At 37.9% G+C, this 19,446-nt stretch overlaps 1 protein-coding gene across 1 annotated transcript in view; it reads right to left on the bottom strand.

Annotated features, from left to right (window-relative positions):
• wdr35 (WD repeat domain 35) overlaps window positions 1–19,446 on the bottom strand; it is a 45,906-nt gene that overhangs the window by 24,111 nt on the left and 2,349 nt on the right. Inside the window, exons 4-12 of the mRNA XM_007900395.2 lie at window positions 17,563–17,655; window positions 17,145–17,273; window positions 14,182–14,315; window positions 13,510–13,675; window positions 11,088–11,233; window positions 9,075–9,200; window positions 4,820–5,005; window positions 3,275–3,335; window positions 1,323–1,467 (exon numbers count right to left, since the gene is read on the bottom strand). Coding sequence (XP_007898586.1) covers window positions 1,323–1,467; window positions 3,275–3,335; window positions 4,820–5,005; window positions 9,075–9,200; window positions 11,088–11,233; window positions 13,510–13,675; window positions 14,182–14,315; window positions 17,145–17,273; window positions 17,563–17,655 — 1,186 coding nt within the window. The remainder of the gene's footprint in view (window positions 1–1,322; window positions 1,468–3,274; window positions 3,336–4,819; window positions 5,006–9,074; window positions 9,201–11,087; window positions 11,234–13,509; window positions 13,676–14,181; window positions 14,316–17,144; window positions 17,274–17,562; window positions 17,656–19,446) is intronic.

Raw genomic sequence — 19,446 nt, 5'->3', positions numbered from 1 at the left:
AAAGGTCATCTTCTAATCATCAATTACCAGCATAACATATTTAAAATTAAAATGGGTTCAAAGTTTGAATTTTTCAATAAGATATGCGTATGTTACATTACTCAAATAATTTATTTTTAAAGCAATACAGTGCAGACTCAATATAATCTACCATGAAGCGCTTTAAGACATCCTCCCAACTTGAAATGAAGAATGTAAATGTTAATTGCATTGTATTAAAAATATCATCTATTTTGTAAGCGCTAAAATAGAAGACATTCAGGTCATCAGATTGCTGCTTTATCATTTCCTGTTTTATCCATGTAAGTGGTGTTGACAGTGACCTGATAACCTGAAGTTGGCCATTTTTCTTTTGGCACAGAAACCAGGTGCCATCAGAGAGCAAACTGGACAGCCTTATGCATGTGTAATGAAGCTGGCTACAGCAGAAGAATGAGGTTCAAGAAGATTACTAATGTAAGGACGTAAGTGGGCATGAAGGGTTTTGTATGAATGGGTGCGTGAAATTACTTTTTTAGTGAGGGTGAGGATCTTGAAGTTGATCTGCTGGGAGACAGTGAAGTCTGACAAGGAAGAAAGTCACAGGCATGGGAAGTTTTATAAGGTTAAGGATGTTGGCAGCAGAGCTTTGGAGGGTATAGAAAAGTAAGCTGGCAATAGGGATATTTGAAAAGTCAAATCAAGTATTGATGAAGGTGTGAATTAGTTGCGTTGGATGTGAGATAGAGATTGGAGAAGATGCAGAAAAGCACTCTTGCTTAAGGACTAGATGTGAGGGATGAAAGAGAATTGAAGGTTGAATCAAATGCCAAATTAATACATTGGTTCAGCGAGATGGAGAAAGAAAGAGGCCGAGGAGGTTAAGGCAGTCACAATCAGAAGCAAAGTGGGCATTGGCGGGAGCCAAGAGTTTCTGCCTTGCCCATTTTTAGCTGAAGAAAGTGGAGCTGATCCAGGCAGGTAGTTAGAATATCAGTAACATCTGTTATGGTTTTCAACATACTCAGATCACAACTAGAGTTAGCAACAAGATAAGTCCAACTATGAAAGCTCTTTCCACCCCATTATAATCCTATTGCTTCTGGTTGACCAGGGTAAGGCCATACAAACAAAGAAACAAACAACAAACAAAATTACATTTATAGAGCGCCTTTTGCATCGGGAGCACATCCCAAAGCGCTGAACAGTCAAGTGTCGGGGCCCAAGCATGGGGGCGGGGTGGTGTAGGGGTGAGGGAAGGTGAGAGGTGGGAGGGCGACCAAAGGCACGATCGAAGAATAGCTGAACAATTAGTTGCATCTGTAGCAACTAGTAACACTGACCTCTCACGTCCCTCCTTTCTGGTCCGTGCCACCTGGTTGATTTCCATGGCTGTAAGTTTCTTTGCCACACGATATTGCCATATATAGAATGCTTCTTTAGAGGCCACAATCACATGGGTTTTTGTCACAGTTACAAACAACGGATCTGAAACAAAAAGGGTACTTCACTGTTTTAATGCAGTTTGCAGAGGCAAATGGCAAATTACAAAAGAACCTTGTCAGTCACAAAATTTACAATTCCTAGGAATTATATTTTGGCTATTTAAGAGACAATATTTGCATAACTAAAAAATAACTTAATAATTGAATGAATTTCTGGAATTTGAACATTTCCATCTAATTTAGAGTTTAAAACATACTTAAAAATATGTTTACGTAATGCATACGATTTGAAGAGTATCCTAATATATATCTGATTTGATTTATTGGGAATATTATAATTTTCAATATTGAAGGAAATCCTTTGCATTTCAAAAATTTTTGCAGTGGTTGGCCTGTATTTAATAAAACATATATTGAAAAATATTTATTTGTTTACTTAGAGATGAAAGCTGATTTGGGTAATATATATTAGATATTTATAGATTATGGGAATATTCTTAAACTTCTTTATCTAGTACTAAGATCAATATTTTATTTTTGAGAGTTTACCTAAGTTGATTGTAAGGTTGAAAATAATAAATTACTAAAGAACTGGATTACAGAATGATAATATTCTTCTGTCGAAACCTTTTTTGAAATAGATATCTATTTTATCTAGAAAAGATTAATCTGAAATAAAAATCAAAGTATTTATTAGGATTAGATTTTTATACTGTGTGTAAAAACTGCCAATGTATGACTTATAGTCTGGAGGAAATAGGACATTCTGTACATCCTATCATCATTATAGATCAGTAGCCAAGTTGGAAATTATTGTTGAATACTTTTCTCCTCACTGAACATCATCTATGCCTGAATGAGAAAATTGGTCAGTTTCCAAAACACAAAGGCTGAAAATTCCAAAATCTTACACCAGTATTATGTTAACTGAACTCATCAATTTTTCTCTACCTCCTGGTACATACAGTACTTGTGTGCCCAGAAGCCATCCCACACAGGAAAGGAATTTTGCAGGATGTCAGTGAGCCAGAAAAAGAGAAAAAGTGCCTGCATCTGTAGTGCAATGATGAAGGGTACAAAGGACAGTAAAACTACGGAACTCATTCAGTGCTCAAGGCTGCAAACAATCTTAAATAGTTATCAAAAAATTGCCTGTAGCAGTAATGAGCATCATGGTAGAAAATATTCAGCTATGAATATAAAACAACCAGAATATGAAACAGAATGCATATGTATGAAACAGAATATATGAGGCTACATTATTGCAAAGATTATACATTGATTACATTAAAAATATTTGAAGGGCCTTGTCTCAAAGACATAAGGCGCTATATCAAATGCAAGGTTATTATTATTATACCTTTTGTTGGTTTCTTGCTGCTAATCTAAAAATTATGAACACTCAAAATCCCCAAATCTCGATATTTGGTAAATGAAGAGCTCACAACATTATTTCAAGCATTTTGTTACTTCCCAATCAAAATAGCCTGAAACATTTTAAAGAAAAGTGCAACATTGTTACTGGTGTAAGCAATACTTCCTAGTGTCAATCCTCAACTCATCCTTCACTACTCTGAACTTGGGACCTCTTGTCCTGCTGCAGAAGTATTTTTCTGGATTTCACAAAAGTTAATTATTTTCCCAAATGGGTGCGCTCCTGTTCTGGCACATTTTTATTGATGAATCCAGAGATAGGAGACTCTGCAGATCAGTCAGCAGTTTAATATCATTAACTGAAAACAAACTTCAAATTATTACCCATTTTATTACTCTTAATGCAGATTACCATCTTTTAATATCTCCTTAAATAATTTAATAAAAATTAACTAAAATCCAAATTTCTTACTCACCAATGTCAATATATTTTGAATCCAAAGGTGTTCCAATCGAATTACACAAAACGAGAACATACTAAAATAGGGAGAAAATTAAAACATGAAATGAAAATAGTTCTAAACGAACTCCACTATGTACATATCTAATCAAATTCACTGGATATATTCCAATTCACATGCTGTAAAATAATTATTAAAGGAATTCACACTGTCGGTGCAAACACATTTAACACAAATTAAGTTTGAAATTGGTTACCATAGCAATCACAGTGTCCATCTCACTATCTTCCTTTGAATGCAGCGTAGGAATAAAAAGGACAATTTAACCCAGTGGCAAGCATCAAATCACAAAATGAAAGCATTGGGAATAATTTCCTTAGTTGTATGCTATCAAGAATTTATGAAGATGAATTAAAGACAAATATTTAGTCAATTAAAATAATACTTCAATATGGTCTACACTAGTGGATTACTAAAAATCTACACAGTACAACCAATTTACATGCTCTAAAGATTGAGACAGCAAAATAAAAAATGGAATTGGCTCAATACAGTTGGAGCTGATACTACAGAGCATCATGCAGAAATCTGAGGTGAATGGAGCTGAATTTCTAGAGCTTTTGAAAACCATAATTTGAAGGACTTCCACTAACATGACTGTCTTCTACTTGAATATTTTGAAGCACCTTGGGGATTTAAAGGAAGGTAAGGAATGGTAAAATGAATATCTGCTCCTTGAGGAGAGAATGTATACTGATTTATCCCTTGTCTTCACCGAGAAAGAATGGAAGTTGATGATATCTACAGGTAAACAGGTCCACCAATAGACAGTTCCAAGTACAAATATCTCCACTGGGTGTCTCTTGTATGGAGCTTCTGCTCTTGGGGATTTTTACCTGATAATCGTGAATAAAATAAGCCTTCTTGTCGACTCCCTCAGACACTTGGTAGTTTATCCCCAAATGCAGAAGCTCCATACAAGAGACACCCAGTGGAGATATTTGTACTTGGAACTGTCTTATCAGTGGACCTGTTTACCTATAGAAATTATCAACTTCCGCTCTTCCTAGGTGAAGACAAGGATAAAGACAAGCTGAAGTCCAATGCAGTAAAACTTTGTCATAATGTGCAGGTTATTATTTACTTACCAAATAAACCCAAAATGTGGGCAACGGCTCCATTGGTGCAGTCGAAAACCCAAATGACTTCCAGGACATTAAATTACCTTTACTCTAGCACCCCGCTTATTATGCATGTACAGCACGCAGGAAGTGATTTCAGTGGCGTGGGTCGACCAGCGTTTTTAAATAAATCTGTCTTTCCGTATGCATGCGCAGTGAATGCAGGATTGATGACCATGATTATAACCCACTAAAGTTAGGATTTTATGGATCCTCAACTATCATGTTCCAACAGAGATCCACTCAATGTCCAACAAACATATTAAGAAGGTGGTACTTTAATTGGGGGGGGGAGTGGGGTGTTGGCTACTCTAAAATTATAAAAGAGAATACTTTCTTATGGAATGAAGTAAATATTGCAATAGAAACGACAGCTTACCTGGGAAGGACTTTCATCAGCCTTAGTTGCTAAAATGCAAAAATCTCCACATGTGGTGATTGATATGAGACTCTTGACATACTTTACATACTTTTCATTGTTCTTAGTGTCCCAAAAGACAACACAGTACTCCAACCGATCAGGTCTGGTGTATGCATATACGACTGTGTTGGAGCAATAACCCCACTGTCAAAAGAACAAAAATAGTAATTGTTGAGGGCCACAGATTGGACACCACTGCATTATATACAACTAGCCTCCCATCTGCAGGCAAATGTGCTTAATATGTCCCCTTGTGTCAAATGACATTAAACAGCTTTCGGTTGTCATGGTTTACAGCTGCAATACTGATCCAAATTGCAAAATGCATAGATATGTGTAGTAGTACATAGAGTACAAAGGATTCTTTTTTTTTTTTTTACACAGAGGGTCGTTCAAGTTCTCTGGGATGCTATCCTGCATGAGGAGCGCTATATAAATGCAAGTTGTTGTTAAAATGTGGAGTACTCTCCCAAGAGTGGTGGCTTCATAAGAAAAATAATAGATTTCTCGAGGGAACTAGATATCTAAAATGAATTAATTTGCAGGGATGTGGGGAAAAGCCAGGTAAATGGCTGTAAATGATTTGCTCTCTCATAGAGCTAAAACAGAAAACAATGGGCCAAATGGTAAAGTTCTATGGTTCTGCAGTAAACCATGGAATCTGCTTGAAGGAGTATAAATGGTAGGATAAGCGATAAACTAAATCTTTGCCTACTCAATTGGTGTAAATAGTTAATATCTTGACTAATTACCAAATTATAGTAGAACTCTTCATTCTAATCTGGGTTCACTGTGGATCTTGTTAGAATTTACACTTTTGATTAACACTCAAGAGCAACAAAAGGCAAACCTCAAGAATAGCAGCTAACGAGCAAGTTGCTTAAACTAGAGGACCTTGGTACCATCCCGGGATACTGATAAGAAATAACCAGTCACTTAAAAGGAATGTACTAATGATCCCACCTTACAAAATAACAAGCATCAGATAACAGGGGTCTTAAGGACAATGTGTATGTGTGCTGAGGCACGTACACTCCATGTTCACGTACACCCAACATGATTTCGCCCAGGTGATCTAATGTCTGCACCATGATTAGACAAACATTGGTATAAGTGTTCCGATAACTTTGTGTACAGGGCCGTCCCGGGTCGCGGAGACAAGGATACGGGAGATGGGGCCATCCCGGGCTGCGGAGACAAGGGTACAGAGATGGAAGACTGAGAGCTGGAAACACTAAGACTGAGGATATCAGATGGAAGATTGAAAGCTGTAAGCAAGAAGACTGAAAGCATGAAGAATCAAGCTTGTGTGCTGGAAAGACACAAGTTTTGAACTCTTGAACTCGAGACATCTACGGTGGTATTATTCTGTTATAAGATCTGTTGATTGTGCCGGCCTTTGGTCTGACCCATCGGGATATTGGGGAATAATGAACGAATAATAATAAAACAGTCTGATATCTGGTTAAAGGAATTAGTGTTATTTCCTTACAGATTTGGCTGATTTTATTTTCTTACAATCTGCAGCCAACTTACTGCACGTCAACTTCCAGTCATCAGGTCTTTGCTGACGTGCCTTCATGATCAGTGGCATCATGAGGCAGAAGAGCTGACCAGCGATCATGCCCCACAATAATGAGTCAGGATTTTATAGATACCCCTCCCCCCTCCACAACTACTAAACTATAACTGTTCTAATGTTAGCTGAAGCACCGCCAACATCAACCACATGATGAGTCTCTGAATTCTAGCCTTCAGAGAAGAAGCGAATGATCCTGGCCGAGCTGAACACTTCTCCCACAACTCAATTTGACTGACAGTTTTGTCCGTAAGCTGTACTGGGATTTGTTCCACAATAAATTTTGCACCTTTGAGGGAAGGAACCTTCTGTCTACACACAGTAAATAACAGATTTTATGGACTGAATCTTTTTAAATGTTTGTTATTGATTTACGGTGTTTAAACAGCAACAAAATTCCTAAAATTTTACTAACTAAAACCCGTGCAGATCAATGAGACATGATGAACAATTTTATATGGGGACTGCGAACCACTTCTTGCAAATGAAAGGACAACAATTCATTTTGAGTAAGCAATTAATTAGAATTATTTAAAATGCAGCCAAAAGGTTACAAAATCATATCTCTTACTCTAACCATCTCATATTCTTTTTTAAAAAATATACAAGTAGACAAAATTTCACCCCTAAGGTATGATAAATATACAAATTGCCTTAGGGCTTAATCAAGCATTCATAGAGTCCTATAATCTTCATGGTTACATCATTCACAAATGATATATAAGGTAATATTTCATAATATTACTAATACTTTAGCAAATGTCTCTGGGATTAGCTGATTACTTCCAAGGTTGATAACATTTACGGTAATGGGGAAAAATTTAGAAGTTTACCTAAGTAACAGGAGGTGGATGTTAATGTGAATAAATAATGAACATTAAAACAGGAAATGTTTAAGTGATATGTGTGCAATGGTTGAATGTCCATTAACAAAAGTGTGAAGTAACAGATCTAAAAGAGAGTTTAAGGGGGCGGTGAAAATGTGGAACTCTGCCAAGAGTAGGGAAGAAGAGAGGTATGGTGGTGGAGGGCTAGTTTAGGATGGATGAAGGCCTCGATGGAGTATAAAAACTAGCACTGATAGTTGGGGCCGAATGGCTTGTTTCGGTGCTTTTGATTCCATATAAGTGCTTGGAATGAAGTTAACGATTATTTACTGTAATTATACAGCTATCACATTGTTATTAACAAGCATAAATCAATCTCAAGACTGTGTGAATACCAGTTGCAAAGGGTTAGTTTATCCTGTACTTTATGGAGAGATGTAGTTAATATTATTGTTGTTAAAGCGGTAGAAGACTACTTTACAAATGCTGCCTGCACTCTACCTTCAAAAGGAACAGTGATACCTCGAATAAAATAAGTTCCAGTTCCTTCTGAAAGCTATATGTGGTGACAAATGGGCAGAAACAGGAATAACTAACAATTAAACCATACAAAACTACCTCGATATTTCAGTAAGTACTGAAAGAGTTGAGAATTTATTACCCAGTTGTTACCTCATACCAGTATATAATAGTCAAACCTGTTACACAACCACCTCTATTCAGCAATCACCTACTGTCAACAACCACACTGGAACAGTCCCGACTGATTTTCCAAAATAAACAAGCTCTAAATTTCGCAACCACCTGTCTAACAGTGACTACTCTTTTTTAGCCTTGTTGGTGTACAGACACACTTTTAGATGCCCAATTCTCAGTGAATTTAAGTATACTTACCAGTAATGCATTACCAATTTCCTCTGTTCCGCATGTAGTATCTCATTAGACTACAAGTGCATTCCCACCTCACCGGCAAGGTGCCATTGGTTAATGCGCTAGGAGTCTAACAGGAGGTGACACGGAAATAAAAAAAATTCAGGCTTGGTCAACGAACCAATGAATTCTTTCTCAGAGGTCACACTAACAAAAAGGCCACTTTGGTCAAGTCCAGTGGTTGCTGAAAACAGGTTTGATTGTAATTTTAAAAGAAAGTTCGACTGAGTTTTACTCAGATAATCCAAAGAAGAGATTTTTGTCAGAGCAGGCTGAAACACACAACTATCCATGTTTAAGTATTTCAGAAGGAGTTGTGTTTTGCAAAGAGTCTATAGTAGTCAGGCAAGTGAACACATTGTGCTAGTGGACCAGAGCCAAAAGTAATCAGTCATACTGTAAAACAAACTAACTAAATAATCACTATTCCAGCAAACACCAACTGAACACAAACATTTGTAAAAAANCATAAAAGCAGCATTGAGGGGAAAAACATTCATTTAGTATTGTAAATCTAAGTTACAATTTCCTCTGATAATCTTAGTCAGTAACAAGAAGGCATTGGGGCATTATCCATAAGAAAAATAGGGGAGGTCAGAAGAAATGTTTTCACAGAAAGAATATTTAATGCTTCATTACAAATGGCTGTTCAAGCTGAGTCAAGGACAGCATTCGAAAGGAAATTGGATAAATATTTAAGGCAAAGCTGACTGGGGAAAGAACAGGAGAATGGGATTTCAGAACTTAGTTCTACTGAGTGGGATAGTATTATCACAATAGAATAAATAGCCTTCTTCTCTGCTGTAAAGTTTTCGTGATTTTATAATATCAGTAATTTTAGGATGTGAATTTTAGGATGTGAATAGAATTGATTTACCTTATAATCTGGTCTAATATTTGCAAAATAAATAAAAGAATCAACAGCAAGGGCAATTCTCAGTCCTCCTCCTTCCCATGACGCTGCATACATTTGCTTGCCGGGAACCTTTAATGTGCGTAAATGCTACAAAAAAAACAAAGTGAGAAAAAATAACATACAAATGCAACATATACAGAGAAGCCTCATAAAATGACTTAGTTGTGTTTCCTGCGCACTGCAGTAGGTAGGAAGTGACAATTAGCATTCACTTGATGGCGACAACAATAGCACCCTTAACACAGGTAGAGTTTCAGAGCGCTTAACAGTACTGGACACCAAGCCGGGGAGAGAGGGAGATGTTCTTAGGTTCAGTCAAAAAGGAAGGTCTTCAGGTGCGATCTGAAAATGGGCAAGGAGGAGGAAAGGCTGATGGATTGAGGCAGAGATGGGTCAGATATCAGCTACTTTATTTAGGATGGGAAGGCAGGTAATCAACATCGGATGCAGTTTCAGATTAACACAGGTCCACTCTAAACCTACGTATTGTAAGACAACACTATACTGAGGGGCACTAAAATGAGATTCCACTGTAATAATGTGGAGTCCTATAGCTCAGTGGTTAGAGCGCTCGCCTCGCAAGCGAGAGGACCTGGGTTTGATTCCCGGAAGGGCGAAACGTTGGGAAAATTTCCTTACTCCACACGCCTCCGTTTACCTGGCAGTAAGTAGGAACGTGGTTGTTAGTTGATTGGCGGATCGCTTTTTTGAGGATATTAATCCCTTCAAAAAAAATAATAATTTGGTCATTCAATTCACAACTGTTTGGTGACGCTGCTGTCGCAATTGGCTGCCGCATTTCGTCCACAAAACATAGTCAATTCACTTTACAGTATATTCTGTGAAGCGCTTTGAAACATCAAGAAGACATGATAAAACGCTGTATCAAATGAAAGGATTATTATTGTTATAATGGATCGTTAAGATTATTTACCAATGTTGGACTTTCACTTTTAAACTCATTGGGGTCATATACTTTTGATTGACAATTAGAGGCTTTATAGAAATGATAATCATTGTAAGATTATAGTGTGGCTGGAGTATTCTAGTATGGTTCTGTAGAGAAAAATACACTGTACTCTAAGGAGTATAGCACACATCAGTAGTACAAATCCCCCAATTCTAATCCTGGAGCTGTTGAATATTAGATATGTAGCTTTCATTTAAATGCCAGATGGTGGGGCGCTGTTTGCTAGATACACACAGCTTCGGTTTGCTTCAGCAAAGAATGACTCGGAGCTGGTAGAATAATCCCACCTTGCTGCTTTAACCCACACTACTGTGATACTTCCTTTCAACAGAAGAAGTGAGAGATGCCAGACAAAACTTGGTTCTTTATTTCACTTTTCACAATAACCATCGTTCTATTTGTTTGCATAAATGATTGCCCCCTTTGATAACTCTCTGACCATAAGCCAAAATAAATTAGATAACTACCAATACACACTCACATACAAAGATGGGAACTGGCACCGTAAAGACTGAGTACAGAAAAGATTTGCCCTAAATGAATCAGTAGCTTAAAATCCTCTGGCATTTGTTACTGAGAACTAGGTTCAATTCTCAGATAGCCACTACCTAAGATATAAACAAGCAAGTATTTTTTTAAATGGTTGCCATAAACATAAATGTCTCATACATCATACTTGGTTTTATGGTGATAACAGTTGCTGGAGATCACAGAATTTAATTTGCTCTTATGATTTTAATTCACTTAGAATAGTTGCTCTGATTTGCTTTTTGTTGATCAATCTTTCTCTGATGCCAAATTGATAGGTTTCACTTTTCATCTAAATATGGGTGTTGGATATATTCCTGTGAGCAGCTGACTTAACACACAGCAGCTACACTTTACCGCATATCCTGTGAAGTGCTTTGAGACGTCCTCCCAACTTGAAAGACGCCAAATCAAAATGCAAAGATTCTTATTATAAATTTGTTATATGGAAAGACTGATAGAGGAAACAGTCTCACCTCACCAAAAGGAGTGTAGAACTGCACAACATTGACCTGCTTGTCTTGAGAAGGTGACATCTGGGAACCAGCGACTGCCAATACACTTCCACAGTAGTTCCACTGTATACCAACCACGTTCATACCAGTGTCAATCAGAACAGCATCTATTACAAAAAGATGAAAAAGGTTACATGCTACAGTACAAATACAAGTCATTCCGGCTCAGCTGGTGACCTAGCACAGCTGGTGCCTCGCTCACCTCTTAGGCAGAAAGTGGTGGATTAAAGTCCCACGTCAAGGCTTGGAACTTATATAGTTTAGTCTGACACTCCAGTACAGAGCTAGGGATGTGCTGCATTTTTGGAGTTGCCATCTTTCGGATGAGACGTTAAACCGCGGTTCAGCCTGTGCCTGTTCAGGTGATCATTAAAGATCCCATGGCACTATTTGAAAAGAGAAGGGAGTTTCTCCTGGTGTCTGGCCAACAACATTTTATTTCCCAAATAAAATTGGTCATTCACTTTATGGCTGTCTATGAGATATTAACTACCGCATTTCGCAGAAAGAATACAGTCTCTGCATTTTACAGTATATCCTGTGAAGAGCTTTGAGACAACCTCATTACCTGAAATGCACTATATCAAATGTAAATATTTAAATTAATAATAAATTATCTGTACAAATAATAAATTATCTAGGGCTGCTATCTCTTAAAACAAAACTTCCCTATCCCATTCATCTGTACATTTTCTGTAACGGGGAAATTATCCACGAGATCCTCAGAACACAACAATAATCCTTGCATTCTGATATACTGCATCACCATAATGAACATTTCAAAGTGCTTCACAGAGTTTTCTTGAAAAGTGCAGTGACTGTGTATTTGTAGGAAGCCCAACAGTCAATTTGTATATAGCTATGTCCCTCAAATATCCATGAAGTCAACAAACATTTTTTTATCTAGTGAGTTGTAGAAAGGGACCCTGGAAGAAATTGCCTTCTCTTTTCAAAATGTCCCTTTGTCCCACCAACTGAGATAAGATGACAACATACACCAGTAATTCACCATACTTGCACTTTAAGCACTGATAGTTCCATCACAGTAGGTCAGAGAGAAACTTAGAATGGGGAAGAAGAAGGCTTTGTATGTGTAGATTGCACTGCATTTGAAAACCTGATGAAGACTACACCTCTAGTGGAGAATCAAACATTCTTGTGCAATTGTCAAATGGCATAAACAAATTAGTTCAACAAACTGGAGGTCCAGTTAACCAAAAAGAGAAAGGTCAAGGTGATACTACCCATTTCTCACTTTAATGTAGCTCAGTGGTTAGAGCACTCGCTCGCAAGCAAGAGAACCTAGGATTTGATTCCCGGCCAGGGCGAAACCTTAGCCAAGTTTCCTTAGTCCACACACTTATGTTTACCTAGCAGTAAGAAGGAACCCCGTTGGGAGTAGTTTGGCGGATCGCTTTCTGGAGGTAATAATCCCTCCCAAAAATAAATGAACAATAGTAGTAATTTGGTCCCTCAATCCACAACTGTTTGTGTGACACTTCTGAGTGCAGTTAGTTGGCTGCTATGTTTCTCCCACAAAATATAATCAATTAACTATACAGTATATTCCGTGAAGCACCTTTGAGACATCTCGACTATGTGATAAGGCACTATATAAAAACAAGGTTTATTATTAATAATAAAGGCTGAAGAAATAGAAATGTCTCTTTGTCATTGTTCCTAGTGTACTGTTATGAAGTGGAAATAGAAAATGCAGAAGTTCCTTCCTCCATTTTCTCTCCTGTTGATTTGCCTCCCCTCTTGGCTTCAAACACAAACTACATTTGTCTGAAAGGTCTATTGTATTGGCTTGTCTCTAGGGAAGAATGTTGTCTGGATAGAGTCTAGACCTCATGTTATTAATGGCATCAAAAAATTATAGAAAGACCACATGGAAAAGAAACATATCTGGGAGAAATATAGAATTAAGTTTTGCAGGACCAAATTGCTTTTTTATCTTCCCCGACTTTTCTTATGTCAAACTCATTTGCTTTATGTTGTTACTCCTCCCATCTAGCCAGATTGCTAGGTGAGAGTATTAGTTGACAGGATGGCGCTAAGCCACATACAAATACAAAGCATTACATTTTTGTTTCACTCATGAGGCCGACTACATTTCTTACAAGTAATGAAAATTCTGTCGTTATTTAAATAAGGACCTGTAACAAAAAGTTTATCATACATAAGTTCACTTCAAGTACTCTTATACAAATACAAAATTAGATTTGTATGGCACTTTTCACATCGAGAGGACGCTGTGCCAACGTCCCAAGCCCTTGGACAGTCAGGGATTTGGACCCCCTTATAGAAGACTTATATACACAGAATAGAAAACACAATCCTAATCATAACCTAAATTAATTTTTCCAATGACAATACTCACTCTCATCATTCTCATGTCGCATTATCTGACAACGACCATTATCTAAGCAGATAGCTAGGCAAGGGCAGTCTGCTTCAATGTAGCCTTCTGTTCCAGAATACCAGTGGATGCCAACAATGCTGACTGGACCAGTCACATTAGCAAGACATTGAAGCACCAACTTCACCTGATAAAAAAAGCATAGTGAATAAATATAAAGCTTAGATGGAAATCAGATATAAACAGGATAATAACGTTGTCCTTCATTACACTGTTCATAAGAACTTATAATATCTGGCTCATTTTTAATGGTTTTCAAAAATAGGTGAATATAATAAACGTGCATTCAATAAATAACTGGAAATTAATTCCAAAAATGTTTTTCTTTCCCTAAGGCTCCACCCATAATTGGTGGCATCTTAAGATAAAATTAACACAAAGTTTCCCAATGGCTAAGCGGGTAATGTACCGCTAGGTGTGATACAGATATATAACAGTGCATAAGAAAGCTCCTAGGATAACGGGTAAGGTTAGGAGTAAAGAAAACAGCCTTTAAAAATAAAAGCTGAAAATTTAGTTTCTCCTCTGCAAGAACACACGGTGCATCAACTCTCCATAAGAACAATCCCAAACAATAAAAGGCCCCAAAGAAAATGAAGAAAAATACAAAGAAAGAAGAAGCAACAAACTCACAATAAAATTTCCTTGATTGTCATATATATGTATTTCTCCATTAGCCATGCCAAACATAAGAATCTTGCTGTCTGGGGACCAGGCCACTTGACTCAGTTGGAGGCCTTTCAGTTCCTTCCCCCAGATTCGGTTACCTGACAAAACCAAACGTAACTTTTACAGATCCTCATTGAGACTGCCTTTGGTTCCATTTAATGATGATTAGCTGCTTATGAAGTAGATATCAAGACAGGGCATTATAGATCATAAAAGATTGCTGCACAAAAACAGGCAATTTGGTCATCAAGTCTGGGCTAGTAGTTCTCTCCACAAAGGCCACTTTCCACTCCACTCTGAGTTGGAAGAGAGGTGACTGAAGGTGCTGACAAAGAGATAGGTCTTTTGACAGGTTGCTGGATGGTCTGGAGAATTGTATCTCGTTCCACTCTCCTGGTCATACCACATATATTTTAATACTCCTCTTTTTCAAATATCTTTCTAATTCCCTTTTTTCCATTCAGAGTAACAGTTTGTGGCAGAGAATTCCACAATCTAACCACTCTCTGTATAAAGTCAGGAAGCAAAAGCTTCTAAATTATGATGTATCCTAGAAAATGTAAGTAAACGTCTCAGTTAGACAAATCGTCTATAATGATAAGAAAATCATTAGTTTTATCAAGAGCAGTGGCTCTTATGTTCCTAAAGCTAGTGACAGTAATTGCTATTTTACATAATGGCAAGTAGCATTTGAGTTTACACAAATCGAAATGGTATTACATACAATATCAAAGCCTATAGAACAAAGACATAAGTTTAAAGTTGCAAAGTACAATTTCAGGACAGATACCAGGAAGCTTGTCTTTACCCAGAGGATAATTAACAACAGCACTAGAACAACAGGCCAGGCCAAACAACTTGATGCTCTGATGGGAGCGTGGGTATTCAGAAAGGATAGGATGAAATGGGAGATCAAATCAAAAGGAAGGCCTCCTTCATGCAAACTATTCCTATGATCTTGTGAGATATAGGAAACGATTAATTATTATTATTACAGGGCATTGAGATAGATCTGCTAAGAGCTAATAAAGAAGTGGAACAAGCTTGATGGACTATTTTCCTACATTTCTATCATTGTCCTTCACAGTTGAGATCCTGCCATCAATGGTTTATAATTTTCTTTAAGAAAGTACTCAGGAAGTTATTTTGATTTATGACATTTTTTTNAAAAAATGCTAAAACTTTAAAAAAAGTAGAAAAACAGTAGCAATAATTGGCATCAATTTATACAGTGACCTATATAAAATAGCAGAGAACTGTGGTCTAAGGAGCCAACTTACACAGTGACCTACATAAAATAGAGACCTGTATTCCAAGGCAAGATTTGTGAAAAAAATGTTTTATACTATAGATAGTAAGTTATCTTGAAAGGATATTATTGCCAAACTAAGTAAAACTGAATAGTAAGAGATGAATTTCATTTATATAGGGCTGTAAGAAAAGGCCCATCGAGCCTGTTCCACCGTTTTCCAAAATCATGACCAATCTGCAACTCAATTCCATCTCCCCACCCGCTCGCTCTTCATATCCCTTGATAACCCCGTCTATCAAGTATTTATTTGTTTGCCATATAAATTTTTCAACTCTTCCTCCACTGCCCTTTAGGGGAGTGAATTCTCCAGTCCCATCCCACCACCCACTTTTAAATGGTTTAGCCTTAAGTTTAAGACTATGGCCTCTCATCCTCAATTCTCTCACCAGAGGAAACAGTTGCTCACTATTCAGCCTGTCAAATCCCTTAAATGTTATGTACACTTGAGGGATCAGATCATCCCTCAACCTATTGAACTCGAAAGAATACAATTCAAGGTTTTTCATCCTTTCATCATAATTTAGGTCCTTGGCACCAGGAATCGTTCCAGTAACTCAACACTGCACTGTCTAAGGTCAACATATCCTTCCTTTTTGTTGCCCAAAACTGCAGACAATATTCCACATGAGGTCAAATCAGCGTTTTATACAAGTGAAACATAACTTCTTGATTTTTGTATTCTAGCTACCTTGTGATAAATGTCAACACTGCATTAGCCTTTTTGATTGCCTTATAATAATAATCATAATAATCCTTGCATTTTGATATAGCGCTTTTCATGTCGTGAGGACGTCCCAGAGCGCTTCACAGAACACACTGTAAAGTGAATTGACTGTATATTTGTGGGCAAACGCAGCAGCCAATTGCGCACAGCAATGTCCCACAAACAGTCGTGGATTGAAAATGACCAATTTATTATTGTTTTTGGTTTTGGATGGATTATTATTAGGCGTGTGGAGTAAGGAAACTTGCCCAAGGTTTCGCCCTCTGCCTGGAATTGAACTCAGGTCTCTCGCTCGCAAAGCGAGTGCTCTAACCACTGAGCTACAGGACTCCAATGTACCTGTGCGATATCTTTGCTCATTAACCACCGACAAGTGTTTCTCCATCAAGAATGTAGTGCAGTTCGACTTACCTAAGCCAAAATGAACCCCTTCGCACTTTGCCACATTGAACTCCATTTGCCATAGTTCAACCTATTCTCATAATCTGTGTATATCCCTCTGTAATTTTTCTTTATCATCCTCACAAATTACACTTCCTAAACAGATAGAATCCATTCTGTGCCTTCATCTACTCTAGATTGTTAACATAGTGAAAACCTGGGGCTCCAACACAGATCCCAGAGGAACACTGCTCACTAATGCTCGCCAGTCAAAAAATATCCCCTTCAACCCACTCTCTGTTCACTGTCTCCTAACCAATTTACCAGCCATGCCAACAGGTTGCATTGAATCCCATTGTGCCTTTTTTTTATAAACAGCCTGTTTCGTGGAACCTTATCAAATGCATTCTTAATGTCCAAGTAAACATCCATCGATCTTCCCATGTCCACTACTTTAATGACCTCTTCAAAAATTCCGCCAAGTTTGTATTTTTATACAAAATACATTACCATCTACTGAACCCACAATGACAGCACCATCTTCATATACAATGCAGATTCGCTGTCCGTCCACATTCCAGCTCATGCTGCGAACAACAGATTTATTTCTGTTGTTGATCATTTCCTCGTACCAAGAACCTAGAAACAAACAGTTCACAATTATTAAGATGATTTAATCAATGATATTACTATTGAAAACTGTTAACCACTTAGTTTGTCACCAAGTATTTTAGCACTTTTATTTGAGGAAGTACTGAAATAATAATAATCATTGCATTTGATATTGCGTCTTATCACTTAAAGTCAACATCTTTAGATGTTTTGCATGTCTATTTGACAATTGCACCTTTTACATCATTTTCCAAAGTATAATTCATTAAAAATTCAGCACTGGTGTCGATGTATGCATCTTGGAGGGTAAACTGACCTTTATACAGCATCCACACAATGATCAGACCATTCTGGTCACTGGTTGTCAACTTCTGGTACTGTTCATTCCAAGTCACCACCTGCACAGCACCTGATAAAGCAGCGTATGTTTAAAGGTAGTTTTTCTAAAAAAAATCTATCAGCAACTGTACTCAATTAACCTTTTCCTGGATTGCTGAATATAGTGTAGTAAAGTTTGCCCGGGTTAAATCTTTTTCATATCAAGCTACTCTACTGGCAACTTGGGTAGCACAAATAAGTGAACCTTTATTTATGTACTCCATTTGTTTCCCCCCTGGAGAATTACACACCCACACGATTTCACAGATAAGACATTTTACTACATGTAGATGCCTAATATTGTATAATATAGCCAAACTGCCTACATAGAGGAAGGGAGCCAGATCCTACTCTGGCTCTCTTCCTGTCTGTACTGCTGTGATGGGAAGAGACCCAGAACAGAGCGGCAGCAGAGGCAGTGCGGAGAGCGATGGGGGGAGAGAGGTGGATTGGGAAGTAAAGATGCCATACATAAAATAAGGTTACCCTGTATTACATTTCTTTAAAGAGTGTGATTTTATACAATTTTCATTTTTTGCTTGCATAATTTTTATTTTTCCTTGTGTAATTTTTATTTTTGTTCTGCATAATTCCCCGGGTGTAATTTATATTTGTTCTACTGTGTTTATTTCATAAAAATCTGGATAAAACAAAAGAAAAATAAAAATACTCCTGCTTTGTTATATGCTATAATTTCATTGACACATAGTACGCCTTTAGTAAACTAATCTAGATTTCCATGCTATATTTCAATCTATGGAGTGAAGTATGTGAGGCCGGTGATAATAGAATTTACAATGTTCAGTGTTAAAGACCAGATTGCCACTAGATGGCAATATTATTCTCAAAGAGTCATCTCTCCTGATTACTGCCGTCACAGAATGATCACACACCACCTTGAATTTGGTAAAGCATTTTTATCTGTAAAACTTAAGACTCTGGGGCAGTTTTAAACTTATTTCCTTAATTTTAATGTTTGTTTTTACACACTTTCTGTTGAGGAGGAGTGAAAGAGAGAAGACTGAGCGACAGAGAGAGAGACACACACACGCACAACACACACAGACTGAAAGAGGGAGAGACTGAGAAAGAGAGACAGACTGAGAGGTACCGAGAGAGGGAGACTGAGAGAGAGAGAGAGAAACTGGGAGACTGTGAGAGAAATATTAAATCTATTAAAGGAGTCTTCCCATTGAGCCCTCCCAAAAGGAGTCCTCCCAGCTGAGGATAGATACAGACAAAATGTCTCTCTGTGTGTCAATCTACATTACATATTGGATCCTTTGGTTGCAAGCGAAGCTGCAATGGGTACAGCTTCCTCTGGCTCTGGTCTGCTCCACGTCCCCCGCCCCAACCGCCCTACCATCGGTGGTCGGGCCTTCAGCCTCTCAGCCCCCAGGCTCTGGAACTCCATCCCCCAGTGCCTTCGCCGCTTCCTCCCTTTCCTCCTTCAAGGCTGGTCTCAAAACCTTTCTCTTTGACCGTGCCTTCAGCTCCCCTCTCGACTCTCTTCCCCCTCCTCGCTCCCTCCCTTCCCTCCCCTCACCCTGACCATTTCCCCCCTGCTCGGGTCATGACCCAACTGTGCAGCGCCTTGGGACGTCCTCCTGACGTGAAAGGCGCTTTATAAATGGAATCTTGTTGTTGTTGTTGTTGTTGTTGTACAGCTTGTCTGAAATAAAGACTTTAACTAGTACATCAATTGTGGGAGCTGCCTTATGTCATATTATAAAAGCAGCAGAAACCAAGTCAATGGACATGCATTTTAGTTAGTGATCGAAAACTCACAATTACAGCAGTCACATGGAACTCAGATATATGA

The sequence above is a fragment of the Callorhinchus milii genome, unplaced genomic scaffold, assembly GCF_018977255.1.
Source record: "Callorhinchus milii isolate IMCB2004 unplaced genomic scaffold, IMCB_Cmil_1.0 Scaffold3, whole genome shotgun sequence".
NCBI classification, from domain to species: Eukaryota; Metazoa; Chordata; class Chondrichthyes; order Chimaeriformes; family Callorhinchidae; genus Callorhinchus; species Callorhinchus milii.
Note: the sequence above shows the minus strand (reverse complement) of the source record. Positions and strands in the feature narration are given on the sequence as shown.